This window comes from Boleophthalmus pectinirostris, unplaced genomic scaffold (genome assembly GCF_026225935.1).
Source record: "Boleophthalmus pectinirostris isolate CB_2022bp ecotype Guang Dong unplaced genomic scaffold, ASM2622593v1 HiC_scaffold_5, whole genome shotgun sequence".
NCBI lineage: Eukaryota > Metazoa > Chordata > Actinopteri > Gobiiformes > Gobiidae > Boleophthalmus > Boleophthalmus pectinirostris.
Window position 1 is genome coordinate 24,537,206 of NW_026571404.1, and position 24,402 is coordinate 24,561,607.

General features: G+C 38.6%; 2 protein-coding genes and 1 pseudogene across 7 annotated transcripts; 2 read left to right on the plus strand and 1 right to left on the minus strand.

Annotated features, from left to right (window-relative positions):
* Positions 1-132: 132 nt before the first annotated feature.
* nckap1 (NCK-associated protein 1) lies at positions 133-21,158 on the minus strand. Of its 3 annotated transcripts, none has more exons than XM_055162477.1 (31): positions 20,850-21,158; positions 12,097-12,207; positions 9,769-9,855; positions 9,641-9,697; positions 8,961-9,103; positions 8,642-8,732; positions 8,199-8,336; positions 8,069-8,117; positions 7,536-7,692; positions 7,217-7,273; positions 6,973-7,069; positions 6,668-6,774; positions 6,442-6,574; positions 6,267-6,348; positions 6,140-6,198; positions 5,920-6,065; positions 5,621-5,753; positions 5,424-5,543; positions 4,953-5,092; positions 4,748-4,879; positions 4,388-4,606; positions 3,855-3,985; positions 3,634-3,731; positions 3,460-3,553; positions 3,089-3,171; positions 2,932-3,012; positions 2,720-2,813; positions 2,528-2,644; positions 1,839-1,948; positions 1,559-1,648; positions 133-1,481 (listed from the first exon to the last, which is right to left on the minus strand). In XM_055162477.1, exons 1-31 carry the CDS (start codon positions 20,955-20,957, stop codon positions 1,365-1,367), a joined length of 3,381 nt encoding a protein of 1,126 aa, XP_055018452.1. In that variant the 5' UTR covers positions 20,958-21,158; the 3' UTR covers positions 133-1,364. The 3 variants fall into 3 exon arrangements, with proteins under 3 accessions (XP_055018452.1, XP_055018451.1, XP_055018453.1); XM_055162476.1 differs by having other exon boundaries at positions 9,769-9,861; XM_055162478.1 differs by lacking the exons at positions 12,097-12,207; positions 20,850-21,158 and adding an exon at positions 10,510-12,053 and having other exon boundaries at positions 9,769-9,861.
* Positions 11,270-11,383, plus strand: LOC129411651 (5S ribosomal RNA; annotated as a pseudogene).
* LOC110157239 (dual specificity protein phosphatase 19-like) lies at positions 20,492-23,842 on the plus strand. 4 transcript variants are annotated; one of them, XM_055162493.1, is made up of 5 exons: positions 20,492-20,546; positions 21,780-22,044; positions 22,290-22,336; positions 22,958-23,110; positions 23,396-23,842. In XM_055162493.1, the coding sequence occupies exons 2-5, from the start codon at positions 21,831-21,833 to the stop codon at positions 23,576-23,578; spliced, it is 597 nt and encodes a 198-aa protein (XP_055018468.1). In that variant the 5' UTR covers positions 20,492-20,546; positions 21,780-21,830; the 3' UTR covers positions 23,579-23,842. The 4 variants fall into 4 exon arrangements, with proteins under 4 accessions (XP_055018468.1, XP_055018467.1, XP_055018469.1 ...); XM_055162492.1 differs by lacking the exon at positions 20,492-20,546 and adding an exon at positions 21,212-21,331; XM_055162494.1 differs by lacking the exon at positions 20,492-20,546 and having other exon boundaries at positions 21,355-22,044; positions 23,012-23,110.
* The last annotated feature ends 560 nt before the right edge of the window (positions 23,843-24,402 follow it).

Consider the following 24,402-nt stretch of genomic DNA (forward strand, 5'->3'; position numbering starts at 1 on the left):
AACCCAGTTTATTGACACAACATTTGACTGTTGGGCATAACACTCAATACCGCACAACTAGAGACAGAGCAGTCAGCTCAGCTATATTTGTGATTCCAGGTTTGTGTGTACAAAGTGCTGCTTTACTCATCGTAGTCTGACACTGCGTTTTATTTGATTCAGTTCAATTACACAGGAGTCACAGAAACTAGAAAATGAGCAGTCCTCTGTGGACCAGCTCCAGCATCCCAACACTGGATACATGCAGCCTGGATACTTGCACACCTACATTGATGTCAAAAAAATGTTTGCACCCTTCAGGACTTTAGTGTTTCAATCGTGAAACAGTGTAAAATACAAATGCAGTTTAGATCACATTTGTTAGAGTTATCCAACATACCAGGACATCTGTTAACTGCCAGGTATTGTCAAAAAGGAAAAAAAAAAGTTTAGAGGACTGCTCTTGTGTAGTGTGAGATGAAGATTTGAGAGTGATCAAGCTACCATGTGATTTCTGGAGGGTATAAACAACTCCAGAACAACTTCACACCAGCCCAGGCAGATTGAATAGCTTTAAACCAATACAGATCTAGTTATCCAGGAGGGTGCAAAAGCTTAACAGCACTGTGCAGACCATATGTTTTATAGCTGTACATTTATCTGGCATGAGTCATTTATGTTTGGCAAATGGTAATAAAAAACAAACATTGAGAACAGACATTTCACATCAAAGCAAATTTCTATCTTACCCACAGAAAAGTTCATGTTACAGCTAGCAAGAAAAACACCACTGTTATACAAATGTGCACTCGTAACAAAATGTAGGAATATTACCGTTAAAAGTATTTATAAATGAAAAGATGCCCATGTAATAAGCTAATTTGCAGCAACAAGAATTATGTCTCATCAACACAGATATCACCTGTCATCAGCAAAAAGTCCATCTTTGTGGCATTCAAATCTGTCAACATAAAGTTATTAGATGGCCACAATTATATATCTATAGATAATTATAAATATACCACATTTATATTGTTTAGATTGTGCTACTGCCATTGTCGCAGTGGTCCCAGGCAACAGCTAAAATAAAAGTAAATTTGACGGAAGTTGTGTTCTTGGTCATGTCTGAGGTAAAAGCTGGGGGCATTTTAGTGTTGGTGTTTAGCTGCATTCAGGACAACTTTCTCTTAAAATCCAACCATCTTGAACACAAACTCGCGGAAGTAGTGTAGAGTTTGTGAGTAGATGTCACAACCATTGCACATTAGATTCTCAAAAAATTCTTAGACAATTAATATATTATTAAATGAAAATGGTTAGTGTCGCTAGTCACACCAGGGAGGAGTGGGGGTGATCAGATTTGTCAGTCAGGGTGTGGGTTGTCTCTACGCATTAGCGCTGATGCTCTGCTTGTACACAGCGTGATAAGCATTCCTCAGCAGAACGTAGGGAAAGCAGGACTCCAGCAGGTCCATGGTAAGAAAAGGAGACTCCTGCACAATCTGAAATGCACAAAAACTCTTTCAGGGGATTGTCTTCATCTTGTTAAGAACATTATTTTGTGCTGTGACAATGTTACCATGTCCAGTAGCAGATACACAGACTCCCTGTTCCGTGTAGTCATTTTGTCCGTCTCCTGGCCAATCTTCAATAGACTTGAGGAGGCCAGCTAACAAAAAAAACAAAAAACAACTTGTGATATTTGGAGAGTCAAACACAAATACACACAAACAACTAGCCTTAAGTGGTATTAAATAAAAAAAAGACATGCAATTTAATTATTATAGATTTATGGTCTTGTGAGGTCCATTTTCCAAGCTAAAATCCTAAAGTGTGAACTGGCATAGTAGTGATTTTACCGCTAGGAACTCCTTGAGTCGGTCCTCGATGCTCCCCTTGTGGATGGTGAAGAGTGCAGCAGCAATCTGATTAATAGCTTTTGCCAAACAGTGGATGTTGTTGCAATGTCCTGTTAAGGGCATTACACAGAGTTAATTTTCACCAACAGAACTTTTACAACCAAACAAATGGGAATGTGTCCATCTGAAAAATCTGAAATATTGTAATTTGTGTTTGCTTGTTGCTACAGACACATAATTATTATTAAACAATGGGATTCCCTAGAACAGAATAGAAGCCACAGTCAGTAAGTCTCTTTTCTAGTTTCTGGCGATTTCAGTCCTAACCATTGGATTGTCCCAGTACACTTGCACCTGTGTGTTCCTACAGGCTTGACTCCACCCTGCCCTCTCCTGACCAAACCAAATATAGGTCACTTTGTGCTCAGCGTAAACAGTGACGCAAATTAATCCCAACCCAAAGAAACAAAAAAGGGTCCTACACCACCCTTAAGATGTGTATTTACATCTTAAGCCCAGTTTAAGCTTAAGATTTGAGCAGGCAACAGATATGTCAGGCCCTACTCATTATTAGTGATATTGCACATAATTTCATGTCATAACACTCTTCACATTTCATGTCAGATTTTCAGGAGACTTATCATATGTTGGAAACTGGGGCCCAAAAATCAGGGCCTGTTGAATCTTACCCTCAATGGCAGGGCTGTACTGTGACATGACATTGCTTGCTAGAGTGGGAAGAGACACAGCTACAAACACCATGAGCAGGCAGGCGATCTTGTACTCCTCCTCTGGACTGATGTTCTCTATAAGTAAACATATAATCATGAATCCATTTATACTCAGACCTAGGTCCAGTTTAAGACCAAGAGGGTCTTTACCACTCTTCTGTGATGACAGAGCCACAACCAGGGCAGGGTCAATTTCACAGGGCAAACCGGCAGCAGAAGACAGCTCATACACATTCATGGCCACCTGCACATTTATACAATAGTATTTTAGATATTAGATTGTCAAGGCTTAGATTGCCTGTTGCAACATATAAAAAAGAAAATTTTAAGCGCACACACAAAATCTTACAGTCCTGTTTTACCTTCATGTCCGTTTCTCTTGGAATGTGATCTTTGAAGTCTTCCACTGAACTAACCAGGAAGGGTATGTGGCATGATAAGACCTGGAAATAGAAATATGTTTCAGTTTGGACAAAATAAAGAGTTTGAATCCACCCCAAAAAACAGGATATGCCTTACATCTCTGAGAGCTTCTTGAGCCAAAGAGCGGAATGACAAAATGACTCCAATGATGGTCATTCTCTTCAAAACACTGTCCACAGCTGTAAAAAGTCAAAGTATAGGTATTTTTGACAATGTTGTTTGAGCAAAAAGGAGCAGCAGACCTCGCACATTAATGTACAGGTAGATCCATTGGCTGAAAAAAAAAACTAAATAAAAAAAAAAAAAAAAAGAATCCTGCATATTGTCAATCCTTGCAAAGTTTTGTCATGTAATAAATTAACTTCACAAGGATTAACACTGTGCAGGATTCTTTTCTTGTTTGCACAATATTGTACCAAACATAGTAAGTTTCAATCACTTTAACATTTATGACTGATTATACTTACAGGTGAGCTTCTTAAAGAGGGCAGCCATATGCTCTGGTTTATCAAAGCTGGTCCTCATTTGGGTCAACACTTCCATGTTCTCCACCACAAGTTTCTGCACAGATTCATTCAGAGGGACAAAGTTATTATCATTTAAAATATAATTTAATCTTATATGCATTTCAATAGACTCACCTTCAGCTCAGCGACTTGAGAGGAGATGTGCCACATAAGACTTTCACTGAGGAACTTCATACCATATGGTCCCAGGAGCTCGGACAGTGAACGCATCTCTAAAAACACACAAACACATGAGTAAATAATGTTGTCGTGTGATCATGTCCACTCTCTGACCCACACAAGCTCACACGTCATCACGCATGTACAATACAACCATAGGGCATCTCTTGTCTTACCAGAGATGTCTGAATACTCCTCAGCATTGAAGGTGAGTTCATTTTCAGTGGGCAGGTTCACAAAGGCCTTCATGGCGGGAAAGTAAGCGATGTGTCCATTACTGACCTGACGCAGCAAAGTCTCTAAGTACCTATAACACAAACGTAGTACAATGATGTAAAAATGTATCTACTATTTTGTATTCAAAGGGTTAGCACTCACTTAATGTATTTCAATCATAGGCTTCAATATTGGATTTTCATCACATAAATCTTTCTCCTGACATTGTGTAAAGAAGATTATCACCATACAACCCATAAATTCAATGTGACCCCTCCTTTGAACTTGCTCAGACCATCTCTGACCCACGTAAGCTATTAAGAACATGTTCTCAGTTACAATGAAAACCAGATAATAAACTATTTTGCAGAATATGGCACTACATCTCTGAATGTATTTAAATTTGGACATTCACTGATTTGCCTCAACTACTGTGTGTAAGGGTTCTGTAAAGGCGAGCAGGTTATGTTACAGTGAGCATGTGTTCATGTACCAGTTAGTGTACAGGCTGGTAATGGTAGGCTCTCCGTGGCTGTCCAGGTGCTGGGTCTGTTGCAGCAGTACATTGTTGAAGACTCTGGTGATGTCAATGGTCACATAGTTTTCAATGGACTGCAGGACAGTCATGTAGGCTCGCACACTGGTCAGCAGCTCACTGGGCTTGGCTATTTCCTGAGTGGCTTGGTTGTACATGGTCATTCCCACTATAGACCTAAACATAAGCGAACATACATGAGATCTTTCATTGTTCAACCACCAAATGTTTTTTTAGTAGAATAAATAAAATATGCCTTTTTAACTTGAAACAAACAAAAAAAACTGCATTTTCCTTTATTTATATTTAAATTATTACTTAGTGAAGCGGATCTCCAAGTGGGAGGTCAGATACTCTCTGGGGGTGAAGGTATGTTCCCACACCACCAGGTTTGGCACATAGTTGATGGAGAAACAGAGCTCGGATAGTGCAGTGTGGAGTTTGTCCAAACTGCACAGACAAAGAGAAAGAATTTAATAATCTCCTCCCAAAAATGTCTCTTTGAATTCAGGGAGAGTTTTACTTTGTGACCAGCAGGCGGTTCTTCCTCATGCTCTCAACTCCAGGCTTCTCCCGCTCTGGCTCGCCTTTCTTTCCTGTGGCCTTCTTGCTCTTTTTGTTCACTGCTTGGCTAATGGTTTTCGCACAGTGCTTTGGAAGAAGCTAAAAAGACAGAAAAAAATATGACTTTGTATCCATGGTAGGCAACAATCACGTAAAGCAGTTATTAAGGCAAAATTGTCAATTAACCAATTTATCTGAACATGATGTCAATGAAGTATTTTGTAGACCAAAATCTAAAGATTCACACATCACTATTCTTCAGATGCGCGCACATAATCTCCGTCTAATTAAGCCTTCAGGTACACATAACCAGTATATCACTTATGCCTAGGAGTTCATTTGAGTTTGGTGTGAAATCACCATGAGGCTCAGTTCAATGTTTCTCCTGAGACTGAAAAGGTGAATAGAGGGCAACATGAAGCGCATGTACCTGGTCACTGAGTGTACACTGCTCTGTGCAGATATCTGTGATCAGGTTTCGGGCTTGTTTAGCCATCTCATCTAAAAACATGTTGCACAAAGACAGGCTCCGATCCCCAATGTGATGGCGCTGCAAGGACAAGGAAAAAAAGATGAAAGAACAATTTAATCACATGAGAGATTTACTTCAACATAAGACAGCCTCACCTCCTCAGGACAGAGCTCGTGTGTACAGGACATGAAGTGTGTGCAGAGCAGAGGGAAGCAGATGGAGTGGCGGCTCTGAGATGGCAGCTCTAAACACTGCTGGAACATTTTCTCAAATGCACGACTGTAGAAGCTGAACCACAACACTCATTATGTAAAAAACACTGCCCAGCACAGATTTTTTTTTTTAAAGTAACATTTTTATTTTAAGTAAAATGTTAAATATTGAATGTTCATTTTGTTCTAATTGACAACCTGATTGCAATCCAACAAAGTAATTTGATGCAATGATGCCTTACCAGAAAATTGATAGGTCTGATGTCTCCACTAGCATCTCTACAAGTGAGTCAACCATCTTGGTGTGGAAGATTATAGTGTTCATCATTTTGCCCAGCTCCTTGTGGTCAGCAATACCCAGGCTTGCTTTAGAGACACTTGTGTATGCCTGAAGAGGACAGCAAAGTAAGCCATCACTTTCAAGGACAGATTGAGTGCACGTAATATTGAGGAAGCATTTACCTGCAGTCTAAACCAGTCCAGTCTCATGCCTCTGAAGTCAAACACTTCTCCATCCTCCACTGCAAAAGAACAGACTTGGGTCATTTCTCAGTTCCATGTCACAATGGAGAAGGTGCTGGGGACACACCTTGTTTAACACTGAGAGAAGTCATAGTGTTGACAAATGAAGACATGATTATGGACTCATCCTCAGGACACACTGACAGGTTCTGCAAAGTTCACACAAGTCTTGGTTAGTTGGTGTTTTTAAAACACAAGAAAAGGCACAGCTGACAGACAAAGTCCAGTCAAATGAACTGTACCTGCACCAGTTCATTGAGCACCACAGCGTCAAAACCAGACAGGTACTGCACATAGTAACGCTGCATGACAGGGCCATATTTCCTGACGTGAGCTCGGAGTTCCTCCATGTAGAAAATCAACTCTGCAATGTGCCTGCCCATCAGAATAAAAGAAAGCAGCAGGAAATAGTAATAAATAATAAGAGCATAATATCCATGGCATGTTAACTCAATGTCATGTGCCTACTTGTCTATGAAGTCATCAGTGCTTTTCTTTTGGATGTTGTCTGCATGTCGAAGCAGCCATATGATCTCATCACGAGCAAAAGACAAGGCCATGAACACAAACAGAGCCTGAAAGCAATGCCAGAAAAGTGGGGTAAATGGAACAGGAATAACCACAGTAACTTCAGATAAATGCAGTTGGAATCCACAACATATGATTAAATAATGTTCTTAGTTCCACTTCCTTAACTAGAACAGATTAAGTTACTTGTAGTCACTTGTAACTTCATATGTAGTTTACTGTATATATTATATTATTAAATATACCTTAGGCCCGAGGAGTCCAGGTTGATCAGCAAGGACAGTGGCCAGCTCTTTCAGAGCAGATCTGAGAAACTTGCGCCTCTCTCTGTGCATGGAGCCTCTGCAGGACATAAAAACAATTACGCATTTCTGAAATTTCAAAAACCATCAAGGAAGAATGAGAAATGTAAAAAGATGACACTATGGAAGGAAGAGAAGCAAAAAAGGCAAAAGCAGCCAAGTGTAGAAACAATAAAGTCAAACTTACGCATGGGACAGGGCCTGTTCTTTGCACTCTCTGATGTCATTGATTCGTTTGTTGTAGCTTTAAAAAGAGAAAAGATAATTTGTCTTTAAGGAAATAGTCTCCCTCTGTGTTACATGTTATATGATAAGTGTAACACTTTTTGAGTCAAATTCTACACAGCGTGCATCTGGGATGGTGTAACATTATAATATCAAATCAAGGTTGTGGCATTTGCAGTGACTATGTTATCAGACAAGGATACATTCATCAGGGGTATTTCTCTGAAGAACCAGATAGGTTTATTCAAAAAAATATATATATTATTTGGAATAAGCAGTACCCTCGGATGTTGACAAACAGATCCTCAGCAGCCTTATGGATGTGAAAAACCTCATCTCTGAACAAACATAGGCAGGTGGAACTCTGCAGAGCCAGCTTCCACAGAGAGAGTGCGGCTGTATCACTGTTCAGCACTGAGTGGCACAAGATAAAACCAACTGCACAAAAACAAATGAGCCTATGAGAGCAGAAACATGTCCACATAACCAGGTTTCTCACCCAAACCCAAAACAGATTAAAAAGCATGACTTTCATAATGGATTTTTATTGCATTAAATACAGTGGGGGAAAAAAACCCCTAATAGTGAGTGGGTTTGCCTCTCCATAGAGCTGACCTGTAACTCTGCAAAGACATGGTTGCACTGCCTACTTGTCTCCATGGAAAGTGAATTGCCATGGACAATATCCCAATGTATCGTTTTACTTTATATAGCATTGCAAGACCATGTTCCATCTTAATGAATTGCACCAGAAATGTTAAGAAGTAGGGCTTTGATAGAACACAAGCGATATTTACGCTACTATATTACTTACAAACAATCCACTTTTCCATAGCATCCAAAGACAGATATTCACAAGGCATCTGAAAGTAAAGATAACAGATAACAGTGAGTGGTGCAGTGAGTGTGCTTATTAAATGACAGGGGCTGTGAGTGAGACAGACCGTGTCGGACTGGGCAGGGTTCAACATGGTGGATGGGGCAGAGATGAGTGACAGCAGCTGAGCGTTCCTCCACTGGTCAGCCGAAAGGTTCCTCCGTGGATAGACCATCTGCAGGCTGATCAGGGCATCTGACAGAGACTGGAAGAGAGGAGGCAGAAGAGCCAATGCCAAAACTAGTTAAATACACCAAAAAGGTCATTCACTGTTTCACTGACATGTACAGTGTGTATGACAATATCACTGTTAACCACTAGTGCCAGGTCATGTAATTTGTCTCAGTTTGTCCAAAAAGTTGAGGGTTCATTTGCATGGTGAAATATACCAGAGCTGTTTTTTATTTAGCTGCAATCCTACTCAAACAATTTGTGGCACTACAGATACGGAAATGGAAACCAAACTAAGTGTAGACATGAAAATAAAGGTTCAATGTCCCGTAAACTTACCTTCCCATGTGGGACAAACTCTTCCATCATTTTTTTCAAAGGGTTTTCATAGTCGACGATCAGCTGGCCCAAGCGTGGGTATTCTCTGTCACTGTGGACAACAGCATATTTAAAAAAGCGCTATTAGCATTCCCCCTTTAACGTGGCGCAGCGCAGTTTACAGTGTGTGATGCTAGTGGAAGTTCCACTGTGATCTCAAAGCATTCACTAGCATATCTGACAGAGTTTGCAATTGTTCATTTTAGCACAGTTCTTGCCATTTGATTCCAATACAATTATCATTGAGAAGTTTCAAATACATATGAAATAATGGGATTACCTGGCTCCATGGGTCATCTCATGAGCATAGTTGTAAAGTCCAATGATGGCTTTCCTCTCCTCAATCCGAGAGAGAATGATCATCAGTGTAGTGTAAGTCACCACCAGATCAAGGTAGTTTTTTGTGAGGTCAAAGTTCACAGTCTTAAAAATACAAAAAAAATAAATAAAAATCAAGTTACTACTTTTGTATCGATCATAATCAGGGCTGAGTATGTTTTATTTGTTTTCCAAATATCTTAAGTTTGAAATTTGAAGCAAGAAAAAAAAACAAAATAACAGGCAAGTTATTAGGCTCCATTTCTATTCAATTTTTTTTTTCACCTGTTGATGAGGACAATGGAAAAAAAAGAATCAAAAATCAAACACTGTGTTTTCCTAGTATATTGCACACATGTCTGGAGTGATAACTCATTAGGTAAGGCATTCGGTTAGAATGTGGGAGACTGTTTTTTTTTTTTTTCTTCTTTGTAGCCATTTGTGTGGAAAAAAAAAAAAAACTTAGAGAAAGGAGCTCAAATGGCATGCCTCTTGTTTGTTTTTTTTTTTGTTTTTTTGCTTGCTGCTCAGGGTTTTCTAAAAATCGACATGTATCTTATATATCCAAAATGCCTCAGAAATATTGCTAGTGCATTTGAGTGTGCATCACTCTTCTTTTACCTTGGGTGTGAATATACTTACAATATCAAAGAAAACTTGGCAGGCATCGATGGTGTTGAGGAGCTCGCAGACATGGTCCTGGAGACATTTAAAACACACAGGTGTTATATATAATATATATAAAATGTTGCTCCTGTTTGTATTCTTACTTTGAACTCCATCACATCCACAAAGGTGAAATAGTAGAGTGCCAGGTTCTTCAGAATCTCAGATTTTTCTTTCTGGAGCTGAGCCAACTGTTGCTGTAGAAAGGACACAATATTAAATATTCACTCCCATCACTATATGCAGGTCTGTAATGATGATATGATTATGCTGATGCAGTTGAATTTGATAAGAAACTGGTCATTGCAATAAAGAAAATGTGTTCAAAGAGTCATTTATGATGAACAGATCACAAGAGTATACAAGAAAATCAGATCTTTTAAAACAGATCTGTTAAATGTCCTAGCAAAAGCATAGACAGCAGAAACAGTGGAAGTTTTCTTTTCAAATGAATATAAATGTACAAATATCACTGATCCACTATTTCTCTATCATCTATGTTTTTGTTTATTTTGTGAATCTGTAGAAAAGAGAAAAGATGGGTCTACTCAAGACCCAAAAAGATAAACAAACTCACACATTCTTATAGTGAAATTAATCTTCATTTGAAATGGAATTTATAACAGAATTTCTTCACAAAGTGATTGAAACTGCCTGTAGTAAGAGGTCATTCAGACTCCCAACTCTTTCACCTTTCTAGTCTACGAGATTAAACCAAGCACACAGCATACAGCCAATGAGAGACATAGAAAGGAGCACCCAGAAAAAGCAGAGCAAAGCAAAAAGCCACAGGAATGGAGCTTAAAAGAAAAATACTTTAGGTACAAACTCAAATACAAACTTACCAAAAAGCACATGTCCGGTATAAGCGTCATGTTAGCGTCATGCAAAACACAAACGGACAAAAACAAAGCAGATAATAATGTAAGACAGTCTGCACACTTCAGGTCAGTGCCAGCCAGTGCCTCAGCAGTCACACGGCGGCTCCAAACAGACACACAGAGACAGTCAACACAAATACTTTTGATGCTTTACAATTTTAATGTTTTAGGCGAAACCGAGAGAACATTGTTTCCTCATCAATAACATACCTGTAGTTGTGTGTTGTGTCTACGCCTGCTTGTTTAGGCTGTCTCACTCATGACAGCTTAAAACACTCAGGGTTGCACTGTGTTATGTCATGTGGTGGTGATCCACCATGCAGTTCTGAGCACTCACCTCTGATAGTTGCATTATTTAACTGCTTCAATCTACAGTGCAGGTAGAGTTTTTGTCTATTTACAGTACATTTTAAAAAACCACCACATTATCAAAACATTTAGGTTTGTAGGTTTAATAATAATTTTAATAATATTAATATTAAATGTTATTAAATCACTGCATCATGGGCATTGTTACCACATAACTCCAGTCTCCATCATGCCTTTGATTGTTGTGCTCTAGATGAGTTATTATGCAGTCTAAAAAAAATCATGTTTCTTTGTAAACTAGACTAAATCTTGTGGGAGTACCATGTTTATGCATTTACAGTCTAGCTAGCTGTAGCCTTAAACATGAAACAACATGTGGAAAACGCCATTTCTATCAAATGTCTTTACTTAACTCAACTGTGGCCATACCAGCTTGTCAAAGCCTGATCCCATCAGATATCAGAAGCTAAGCCTGGGCCTGGTTAGTACTTGGATGGAAGACTGCTAGGAATTCCAGGTGCCACAGTGGGGTGCCAGTGGCAAAAAAAAAAACCCTGTTGTTTTAACCTTAGGCAAGACACTTCACCCACATTGCCTAGTATGAAAGTGGTGTGTGTGTGAGAGATGGTGGTGGTTGGAGGGGCCGATGGCACAGATTGGCAGCCTCGCTTCCATCAGTCTGCCCCAGGGCAGCTGTGGCTACAATAATAGCTTACCACCACTGAGTGTGGAGTGACTGAATAATGAACTGTAAAGCGCTTTGGGTATCTTGAAAGGCGCTATATAAATGCAATCAATCAATCAATGCTGACTTAGTAGTTAGTAATTACTTCCTGAAGGTGGCACCTGCATAATTGCATGAAAATAGTTGGAAAACCATACTTCAGATATTGTAGAAGATTACTGACAAAAGACCCTCCAAACATGGTCTCTCTCCTCAAAGCCAAAAAAGTCAAGTTTGTGGGAGATGCATCTCCACAGTACAGACTTGTGTTTTCTATGTTTTTTCATTCATTTTTCATTCTTATGTTTTCTTTCCAAACACTTAAAATATAAAATATTATCATACAATTTTACAGAGAACTTTGATCATCAAGCATTGACAGGATACTGATGTTACATCTTTACTATGTTATATAAGATTAGGTAGTCCCAGGACAAAAAGAAATAGGCATTTCAGAAGGAAGACAACACAAACAAAATATGATCTAAAAATACTGAAGATAGAGTTTGCATACTCACATTGTTATTGCGTGTTTCTACAGCCGGAAACTTTCTGACAATGAATTTAACGGCAGACTCCAGGTTTTTATCCACAAGATAAGAAGGTTTGGCTTTGGGGTCTCCACATGCCTGTAACACACAACAGAGAGAGATGGGTTCAGTGTGGGCGCCGACCACTTACAACACATTGGGGTTTGTTCATGTGATGTGATCATTTTGTTGTCAAAATATGAAAATGCAGATGCCTTGGCAATGGCATAACTTATGGCCAATATTTCTAATTAGAGGTGAATGAATAGTTTAACATTTTGTGAACCCAGCCTAGGTCCAAATACAGAGCACATACAGTAGGTGCAATGTAGTAAGGCAACATTATTCGTTGTTTTGTAAAAAAAAAAAAAAAAAAAAAAAAGGCAGCTACATGTTCACACTTATGTTTCATGCTGTCATGAATTGTTGTCACAGCCACAAATACATATGATGTGTGTACATGTCCAACATTATCCCAACACTTGGTCACTTTATGCACAATTGTGAAAATATTCAGTTCTCTTCTTCCTTGTGTTACAGTGTCTTCTAAAATGCTCAGAGGTGCACAGTCTCAAGGTTCATTTAAGTCATGGCTAAAAAGCTTGATGATGGAAACTTCAGTTACATTTGGATCGGAATATCTCTGGCCACCAGTTCTGTGGTAAGAGTAAATTAAAGTCGACTTATTTCCTAACATTGCAACATTCATATATTTAGCAGCATTAGGCCACAAGAGCAGCTCTTAGCTTGGAGCAAGCACTATATATGTCACTGACCCAATATTTACCTCAAGTTACTGTATCACCTATGGGCAAATTAATTTTACAGCGGGCTGTTATTCACAACTTTGCATTACCCTCTTACACAGTTATAACATAGGTGTGAGAATATGTGACACACATCCCTGATGCATCTGTCAATGCATTTTTGTAATCAGTTTAATGTTGACCTACCAAAATCAACTTTAATCATGTTATAAGTGTGTCCCCTTCTCATTTACCCTCTCAAAGGTGTATCTGGATTTATTTTGTATTTTATCTTAAATCGCTTATTTTCCCTTCTTACCACAGCTCACAAATGCCAACTGCTCTGTACTTATTTCCTTCTCCAATTTTATTTTCTCAATTGGTGATATGCATAGTCAATTTGGTACAAATGAAGAAAAAAAGTCAGCTGCTCACTAGCATGATATGCAGCTGTACATTGGAGGTGCCGACAGCAACACTACTTTCTTGTGATGACGTTTATGCCGATGATCCCATTGGGAACCACTGTTGTTTTTTTTAAACACAGAATTTAGTGGACTTATTTCTTTTATTAAATTGTTTCAGATGAGTATTGCGATTTAAAATGTGCAGATTATAAAATACAGGGGATCAAAAATTATAATTATATGGCAGACGCAAGAACTTCGGTCTTTAAATTGACAGATTTGTTCATGCTTTTCTCTCAACAGATAAATAACCATGGTCCACTCAAAGGTTTGGCTTCTTGGTGTGGCTTCTTGGTGTGTGTTCATTGTTAACTTGAGGCCGCCACACAATACAGGATTTTTTTGGTCTTAAACGATTTTTAAACGTGTGACAAATAGCACACACTACAGACACAAGGATGTTATGAGACTTAAAATCTCCAATTGCAAAGAGTGCAGCGAGATATGTCTGCGGACCACAGACTATAGAGTTGTGAGTGTGTCAGCTGTTTCCTGTCTACAGTAAAACCACTCACTTTAAGACTCTTAAGTGCTCAGAAGATCAGAGCACTGCACTTTCAGTTTAGATACAAGTCAAAACTGTTAAATTATTATGTGTGAACTTTAGCTACATGATTTTTAAAGCACAAAAGACTGGTGATAAAGTCCACAGGAAGTAAGAGTCACTATTGCTAATCTGCATCTTCACCTCGATCCATGCGCTGTGTGGATGTAAACAGACACGTGAGGAAGTACTCCCACCTCACTCTCATTAACAATTTCTATGGATGATGTGGATGAGATGCCGTACTTTAAATTTACCACTTTACGAGAGGTGAGTAATAAAGTCTTCTCATTATTTTCGCTATAGCTCGAGTTTGTATCTTGTGTCTCTGTCACCCCTCTGCCTCTGACGTTCTGTTTTATTGGCTGTTACCGTAGCATTGCTCATGTTTGATGGTTACAATCTGACAGTGCAGCTCAGAGATGCCACACACGAGGAGCGCAGCAGCTTCAACATAGCACACTATGACACAAACGCCTCCTCGAACTCTGGGAGAAGAAATTCACAGCCAAAGTCGGGCAAATTCTCCTGTAGTGTGTGGCGGCCTTTAGTGAACTACTAGTATACCAGCTAAACTGACAGGACAAGCTCAAAACATGTATGAATTGATAGCAGGAGACTGGCCATACCTGAACACTGGTGTCCCCTTGGGCTGTGCGCTTAGTCCTCTACTTTAGATCTTATATAAACCCTGGGCTATGCTACATCACAAATACTCCAGTACGATCATGCTTTCAAAGAGGTACAGAGACTAAAAATACAGGGATAAAAAGGACACACACATCAGTGTATATCAATGGAGGTGTGGGGGAGGGGGTTTCTAGTAGATATCATGATATACTGCAATATTGTGTGACATCAATATTACTGACAATAAAATACCAATAATGATATTTTAATGTCATATATATTAATGAGAGGGCTGAGTTCCATGTTCACTGAGGATAAGAGATCTATTTAGCACTGGTCTTCAAAACATAAATTATTTCATTATTCAATTTATAAATTGATTATTGATGTTCTCTTTTTTTTGTTTTTGTGGCAGGTGAAAAATAATGATCATGGGCTTTTCCTCCAATCTACTGCGTATTACATAATAACACTAACCACTGCGTAAAGGGTGGTTATCAAATGTGTGTGCGTGTGTGTGTATATATATCTATCTATCGATTGAGCGATCGCTTTGATAGATAGAAATAGATATATATATATAGATATAAATGTAGAAAAGAGTGAAGGCTATGCAATGTCAGTCTGACTGTAGTATGCACTAATGTAACTGCATAAGACATTCAAGCTTAGTTGGCATTCAGATTTAGCCAGTATAAATATACTGGGTGGAGTTACTGTATCAAGTGAATGATTCACCAGCAGTTAGCACTATCAGGTCGCCATCCAGCCATTTGCAATGTTGTTGTTGTTTCTGTAACTACAGAAGTCACAATGCACAGTGCTATTAGTTGTCAGGTGCTGATTTTGGAAATAAAAAAGTATTACATTATTTCCATATCCAGACAAAACATTCTGTCATTATTATTACTATATCAACTTATCATCCAATATCTGAAAACTGGGTCTATATTTTGGGGCACAATATTTATCATGGGTACAATTTTAATAAAATCTTTGTTACTATGAATCATTGTTGGATGAACAAAGGTTTACATCAACATACAGGACAGGGGAAAGAAGATTTAACAGAACATCAAAACAAACTGCAGTTATGGGAAGAAAACTTTTTTTTCTTTTTTATCTAATACAAACTCTTTTGGGAAGTATTGAGAATCATTTAACTATAGAGATGATCAAATATGTAAGTAGCATTACAGTAATAATATATCTTGATTCTTTGGTCGTATAGAAAAGTTCACTACTTAACTTAAAATTTTTTGAAAAAATAATTACAAAAGGCATTTAGTTGTGATATCATATAATTAGTGTGTTTTTATGAATGTGCTAACATTAACATACACCTGTGTCTTTTCCATTTCCCTTTGAACTGCTGAGGACAAACTGGGAATAACACAGATTGGATCAAATAGAAAATAATCAGACATCAGACCAATTGTATTATTCTCTGAAATGAAAAATGTAACTGGCCCAGAAGCTCCAATTCTTTAGTTGTGGACTATGTACTGTTTTACATAGTTCACTGAGCACATTTTTTACATTTTCTATAAAGGAAAAGCAGTAGTGTGCAGTAGTGTTTCGTCAGGCTTTCAGGCCATACAAGTTGCTACTTGTTCAAACATTTTTTATTTTTATTTATTTTTTACAAAAATGGCTTTAACATAGGGCTGTAAATGACAGAATAAAATAATTTTGCTAAACAGCAAACAGTGTGAAGCTACATTAGTTTGTTTGCCAGTGCCTTAACTTGCAGATAGTGGACACACATTTTTCTCATTCCTGAGATATCATTGGTTTAAACTAACTAAATTTTAACACTGAAATTGGCAACCCAAATGAGAGAGTCATGTGAGGTTCACTGTGCTTTCTGATTGGCTAGAGAACCAAAACACCAAATTACATTAATTCCATTAATAACATTAATAACTTGTCATGCACGATGTTTTTGTAATTAAGAATAAATCAATACACTTTTTATCAGTAAAATCAATAAATGATTTTCGTATCATACCATCTGGGACCAGATGAGTCATGTTTGTTAAATTTTAAATCTAAACCTTACATACTGTCTCTTTAAATGGTGTCTGGCACCAACTCAGTTCAGTAGCTTAAAAAGCTTTGTGCTATATAATGCACTTATCAGTATGCCATCATAGCCAACTCAGAACTATAAACCTCCAAGCATGGAAGCATAGGCAGACTTGAAAAGACAACACTACATTTCTTCTGAGAGCAATCTCCAAAGCAAGGAGGTTCCAGGAGATTGTCAATTATTGCAAAAGATCTAAGCAGGGTTAGGTCCACACAACCCATCATTGGGACCATACAAGTTCCTATGAGCAGGAAAAGAGGTGCTAAAGCCATAAAAATTACCTGCAGCCAGTGGAGCAGTGGTGTCAGTGTGTTTGACTAAACCACCTGTCATAAGAGGGACCCACAGTTCACATATCAGACATCAGCATGAGTGGTTTGGTGGTGGGTCAGGACTGAGCAAAGATAACCTGTCGGTAAAATGACGGTTTCCAACACCTTGTTTTTATTGAGCATCACCTTACTTTGAATGCACATAATACGAGAAATATGCACATTTGGTATGAGTGCACCAGATATGTTGGCATTCTTTCCTTATTTCTTAAAAACATTGGCATTTCCAAGATGAATGAAATCCCATCAGAAATCTGATGTTAAATATTGTACATGGACAAGAAATTTCAATTCTGTCACCTGGACCAAAATGTTAAGGGTGAATATGTTTTGCCACTCATTCAAAAACACATTCGGCCCTTAAGACTTTTGCCCAGTGAGAGAGTTGTGGAACTAGGGGATCACAGACATCTATTCTACATGGATTGATCCTTTGTCATTGAACCCGCAGCTTGATCTAGGACAAGGTAAGAGTTATTGACAAATAACCATTATAGCTTAGGGTCAAGAGACTACAATCTTTTCTCACAAACTTACGGCTGCTCTTAATTACTGAACAAAATTAATCAGTTCTAGTCCTGAAAGGGCTTTGGCACATATTTGACTATAGAGCTAGCTCCATACTGTGGGCAGAGAAGGAAGCCTCACACAGCAGTGACATTAAGCACTAGCCACTTGAGTGCAGTGAGCCGTCGTGGTTTGGGTGGGACTGATGGTGGAGAATGACAGAATGGGTGGAGAATGCAGACCTGAATCCTGTCCGTCCTCTCTCCATTCTGGACAGCAACTGAACTCACACGGCCTTATGACAAAGGACCAGTGAACAGAGAGGTCTGAGAGCTGATGATCTCTGGTGATAAGAAACTATACAAGATAAGAAGGGCATTTCCATATGATTTTACTTTTGCACTGCTGTCAGCAGAAGTCTATCCGAAAAATGGGTGAAAGGAAACTCAAGTGAGGGGCAAAAGACAGCCCCACAAAACTTTGGTCAATGATTTTCCACAAGAGCATACTCCAATAGGACTGAACAGTCAATCAATTTGAATAAATGAAAGAGATCAGTATGGCTTTGTATAGCTGTCCAAGAGCCTTAACATCTATTATAAGGGCATGCATGTTGGAGTTTCATGCATCTTGGGGACATGACATTGACTTTCATTTCCAGGAGACTGATCCTAACCTTAACCACAACCATAACCATATCTGAAGTACCATGTTGCTGAACATAAATAATAATTAAGGCTAATAAAGGCTCATGATTGTGACTCTATGCTCTCACCATTACATTTAAAAACCTGCCTTTGCTCTGACCAGCCTACCAGCAAGCCAATTCAGTTATCTCACTGTAAATCTTACATCTACTAAGTGGCTATGGGCCCATATACAAATTTTACTACTGAGGAACTTGTCAAAAAAAGCTCCATTAAAACAATGTGGCTGTCCACTGTTTATTTGAGCATTAAAATATATATTTTAACTCTTCTCTGGTCTGGAACTAAATTTTCTGTCATTTTTACCATGTTGTTGCATAATGACCTGAGACTGAATCTGATGCAGCTTAACAAGACTTATTATGATTATTATTCCTCTAAAGTAACCCAGTGAGGCTCAAGCTTGCATCTTGTCCATTTTCTTGAGGCTGGAGAGCAAAGATATTGTGTATGTACACCACGCCCCCCTACTGCTATGTTGTATCTGTTATACACTCCATACAACAAAAACTCATCTTTTTAAAAACTTAGTATGGTTGTATTGTGCACAGAATAACAAAGATTGGACTTGAATGGAGTCAGACTGAGACAGGAGAGAGGCTCGAGAGAGGACCAGGTCAGAGGTGGAAAACCAGGAGCAGGGAGAAAGGAGGATGGAGGGTTTGTCAGTGGAAGGTGAGAAACTTGCAAACCTTCCAAACTTGTCCTTGCTGGATAGAAGAAGGGGGAAGCATTGGAACGGAGAGAAGAAGAGAAAGAAATCAAAACCAAAGAGCCATCTTAATACAGATGCTGTCATTTACATCACATCCCACCCAAAGCTCAGTGTTACAGCCACTTTGTTAAGAATTAAATGATCAAAACAGAACATGTATATTCATCTCATTTTGCAGCATGTGGAGCAGAGAGTAAATGTCCACATGAAAAGTTGTGATCAAGAGGACCACCCTCAATTAAAGGCTAGATTCAGGCCAGGTAATCCATCAGCTCCCTCCAGATGTATTACAAGAATCACTACTAACACTGACATTATAAACATGATTTCAATATTACATCAAATGTCAAAGAGACATCACAGATTTTATCTTACGTGAAATTATATTATACCTAAGATAGTATTTACACCTGGATCCGATAAACAACCAAAGATTATGCTTTTATAATTTTTGGATTTGTTGTCGTTGTATTGTTTGAAAAATAGACATGAGGCCACTATATAAGTAAAAAGATGCATTATTCAATCAAAAAGCAGCAGGAAGAGAAATGCTTAAAGTTCTGTGCAGAAGCAAGCCTGAAATTTTCTCAGTGTAAAAGAGTGATTGATGAATGATGACTAAAGCAAAATGTGTTGGTCAAATTAGAACAGTGAAACAGATTGATCCTTCCACAGTTAAATGATGACCACACACACAGAGCCATAATAACAAGTTGTTCAGAGGCAGAAAAAATAAAGATTTTAGACAAGCCAATTTCTGCTCCTCATAGAGAACATGTATGTTTATATACTAGGGGAAGGGGAGGCTTAAAGGTACGGCACATAACTTTCTGGAGGTGGCATGGCACCTGCATGATTCCTTTGAAATAAAAAGTGAGAACCAACTATGGAACATTGGAGATGGATAAGTTTTATGTTATACTGTGGAGGATTATAGTCTAAGGAACAACATTTCCATGGAAACAAGCAGGGGGAGACCCTCCTCTAGGCCAAATAAGTCAGGTTTGTGGAGATGCAAGCTGGCTTACAGTGAGAATATATATATATATATATATATATATATATATATATATATATATATATATATATATTTTTTTTTTTTAATGTTTTTTCAGAGCAATAAACACAATAAAAAGAAACAAAGCTTACATTATACTCTACTTTTGGATAAAAAGTTACATACTGTGATTTTAAGGAAGTGAGATGTGATAAATAAATATCAAGTTTGATTAGTTTGGGTTATAACATCTGTGCAGTTATTTTCTCAAACGTTTAGAAACTAAAAATGAGATCTTGTATGTTTGCCTGTGTATCTGATCCAAATGTGAATACCTGGCTGCAAATACAAACTCGAAGTTTTTTAATTTTTTGTAAAATTTCTAATATCATATCAGTCTACAACAAAAATAATGCATTTTTTTTCAAAGTTCAAAACATTCTGCATTGTAGGGTACATGGCCTGATAATATGACTTATAACAAGATTCAAAATAAGAACGTAATGCTATATTAAATGTGAAACATAAAGACTATTCACTCTGTACTACAGGGAAATTCTCTGGCCCTGTAAAGCAGAGGCGACGCCCGGTGGCTAACGGAGGTTAGCTTAGCGAGAAGCGGCCGCCATTAAGCTCCATTAATCGATGGCCTAGAAACTGTACTATAGCTTCAATTCCATCAAGCAGAGTATATATTAACTGTGCGTACTTAATATCCAACTCATTTTAATAATTCACCGCACAAAAACAAGTATTTTAGAGGTGTTTCTACCAATGAAATCTGTGGACTATACCGCAAGCTAACAGCTTTGAGCTGACGGTGCCCACAGCTTACTTTATAAACACAGGGTGCCATATTTGTGTGAAGAAATGTTTTATAACCAAATCTACAGCCAAAATACGATGCATTTTATTAATCGATAGTCAATGGTCTGGTGTTTAGGAGGGCTCAGTGCATAGTATTACAGCTATGCATTATTATGAGACGCTGAGTGCTTACGCACCTTCTTGATATTATAAACACGGGTCAACATCCCGATGCCTCTGTCGTTGAGGATGGTGAGTTTCTCAGCCAGTTTTTGCTGGCTGGGCTGGATCACACCCCGAGACATCTTCGCTTGCTTCAGGCAGCGGCTCGGACCAGAAAGAAAGAGGCTCCTCCGCGTCTGGTGTGTATAGTATCCAGCAGTGTCTGGTCCCCCGGCTCCGAAACAACAGCACTGATGGTAGGGTTAGTGGAAGCAGTCCATGTTCCGAACGTAGGGACACTCCAGCCCGTCGTGTCCAGCTCGTTTGTGGGTTTGAGGGGAGAATTGGGACGGGAGAGGCGGATGAGGGGGGAGGGCTGTCCTGTCTGTCACTGCAGCCGCGAAGGATTCACGGTCATGCGGAACATTGACAGTAGCTACTAAACGCCTAAAGACAAGAGACATGTGAGAGTCATTTACCATCATGAAAGTTTAGCTACGTTCCTGTTGGGATTTTAGTGAGTACAATTAGTTAAGATTATGACATGTAACTAAGAAGAAACAGAGTTACTCATTTATTACGTCTGTTAACCAATATATTTGCTGCTGGACCGTGTGAAAGCCAACCTAAGGCCCGGAAATGGCAATTATGGAACATTTGAATTAATATTGAAATATAAACATTCATTTTGGATTAACAATTGACTGTTATACTGATGCACTTGATTATTACAGCAGTTATGCTATGCACAAATCTGCAATTTTGTGGGGACTAATTTCACGCGGCTCACTTGAACGTATCATTGTGACGTATTTCCGACATTCGGAGAGGTGTGGAAGTGGACCATGGTTATGATGATCTGCTTGAAGCTTTAGTTTAATTCAGACTTTTCATTCTAATTCATCGTCTTATTGTATTGTATTTTCACTGTCATATTCAAAGTAACTCTGTTTTTGTCACACAAGAATTGACCGTAAGACCAGATAGCACAGCCCGTGCTCCCATCGCATCTTCTCATGCACTCTTTGGCCCACGAGATCCAGGGATTCTCCAAATCTCGGCTGAAGAAGCAGAGCACCTGTGTGACCACTGCGACGGGGAAGAGGCTGCTGGAGACTAGGAATGATGCAGGAGAGGAGCACCTGGAATCGCTGGACGAGGGCTGTGGGATTGTGCTGGATCACAGCCTGGATCTTCAGGTTGGAGTAGTTCGACCTTTTTTACTGCTTGGTACGAACTTTTCTTTTTAATAAACGTAACCAATTCAGTCATTTTTAATACAGCACTTAGGTTACTATACTAACGTAGGTAAAATACCTGTCAGTATCTAATGAATATATACAAAATGTGTCAACAGGGGCGGGTTTATTTGCTTTTATATATCGGCCTAAATGATTTGTTCAGATTATTTATGAGCATACGTTTATTGGAGTTTCTCTATTTTTTCTCTGTCGTTGTATTCTGCATTTTTACAGCATCTCAGGATGCAGCCCATGACATGGAGACCCTCCGCACACATCAGGTCTGTCAGTGAATTCAAAACAAATATTGTTAGTATCAGTTTTGTTTTTAGAAACAATAGTTATTCATGAAATAAATAAAAAAATCCATGTTTATAGGTCTGTACATTCTGAAATGTAGTTCGTGTATTAGAATTCTTCTAAATGCCCTAAAATGAACGGAACAGAATCTTATTACAACATAAATCTCAAATATAATTGCAATTACAATGCTTGTCAGAGAAATCTCAATTTGATATTTATTTAGCCCTATTATATATATTTTTTAGTCCTGAAGCATAGTTCATAGTTCTCTTTATGCCCTGACAAAGACCATTTTGCTGGTCGAAATGTGTTGGTGTCTCTCCATGTAATAAGGGACTTTTAATATATTCAGTCGGTGTGCCTCGTGTTTGTACCTTGTCCATTTCTACATTTTACCGTAAGGACAACATTCTGTTGAGAATTCCAAATTTAACCTTTGTAGAGCACCTGTAAAGCTATTTTTTAATTTTTTTATGACCTAGTGAAGCGCTCAACCTTTTCTCTTCCTCTGCCATCTTAGTTCAGTTACCTATATTTGGTTGAGTTATTCAGACATCTAAACGGAAACACAGGGTTAATATTTTGCACTGGTGTCTTAGGTGACCCATGTTTTGAATGTGGCCTATGGCGTGTCCAATCCATTTCCAGAACAGCTGGTCTACAAGACAGTGCAAATTCTGGACCTCCCAGACACCAACATCACTGCTTATCTGGAGGAATGCAGCAGCTTCATTAATCAGGCCAGAGAACAGGTTGGTGATGTGCGAGGAGAGAGCTGCCATTTCATGTTGAGTTTGCAGTTAGATTTAGTTCCTTCAGTAAATGTCGTCTTACTTGGTCCAAGTTAGTTGATTTTGAATTTTCTAGCTATGCTGTAATATATAATAATAAATATAAAGTGTAACCACATTGTGTTCAGTTGGAGAAAAAATTGTTTGACTATGCTGCCAAAATAAAAGGAACTAAATGGTGTATGGACTAGTATTATGGTATTATTATTGCTGATAGTTAATAAATTGTGTTCCTTTTTTTTTTAGAATGGAGTAGTGCTGGTTCATTGCAATGCGGGAGTATCACGTTCTTCTTCCATTGTGATTGGCTACTTGATGGCACAGGAGAAACTTTCCTTTGATAGAGCCCACAGCCAGGTCCAGTCTGCTAGGCCTTCAGCCCGACCCAACGCGGGATTTTACCGCCAATTACTTCACTACAAGCCTTAAAGGACACACCTGCGTCAGAAGTACTGTAACTAGCTGGACTAATGTGCTGTGCGTGTTTAGGACAAATTACAGATCATTCTACACTGTGGTTGCTACACACCAAGGAAAATGCAGATATAACCAAACAGCTGCTTTAAATTTGCACTATGTATCTATGTGGGGAAGGGTCCACCACTAGTTTGTCATGCAGTGCTAGTGGAATCAACCCCTCCCAACTTCAAATTTGAATCTGAAACACGAGCAAATAAAAAGAGTGGAGGAGTGTGTGCATTTTTTAGAGATCATTTGGTTACACACAGGTTGTCATTTGGGGTGTTTTCATCATTTGAGTATGTTTCCTTCAAAATGGAGCTAAAACAATCACCGTCCATACTCTACATAGTCATATACAAACCTCCTCAGCACTGTCAAAGTTTTATTGATGATTTTACTGAGATGCTTTCAGTTGTATGCACAGACTTTGATGGTTTAGTCATTACAGGTGATTTTAATGTACATGTGGATAATGTGTGTGACAAAAATGCCAAAGAGCTTAGTGTTGTCCTTGAAACTTTTGGTCTGACTCAGCATGTCAGTGAGCCCACTCACAACAGAGGGCACACTCTGGACCTGCTCATTACAAAGGGTGTAAATATTTCAAATGTCAATGTGGTTGATGTTGCCTGTCTGATCATTTCTGTGTCTTCTTTGACCTGTCTGTTATTCCCAAACCACCGGCTGCTCCTACAGTTGTTCGAAGAAGACACATAAATGAAAACACAGGTGCACTGTTCATGGAAATGATAAATTTTGAAATTGCCTCATGTTCTAATGTTGATGATGTG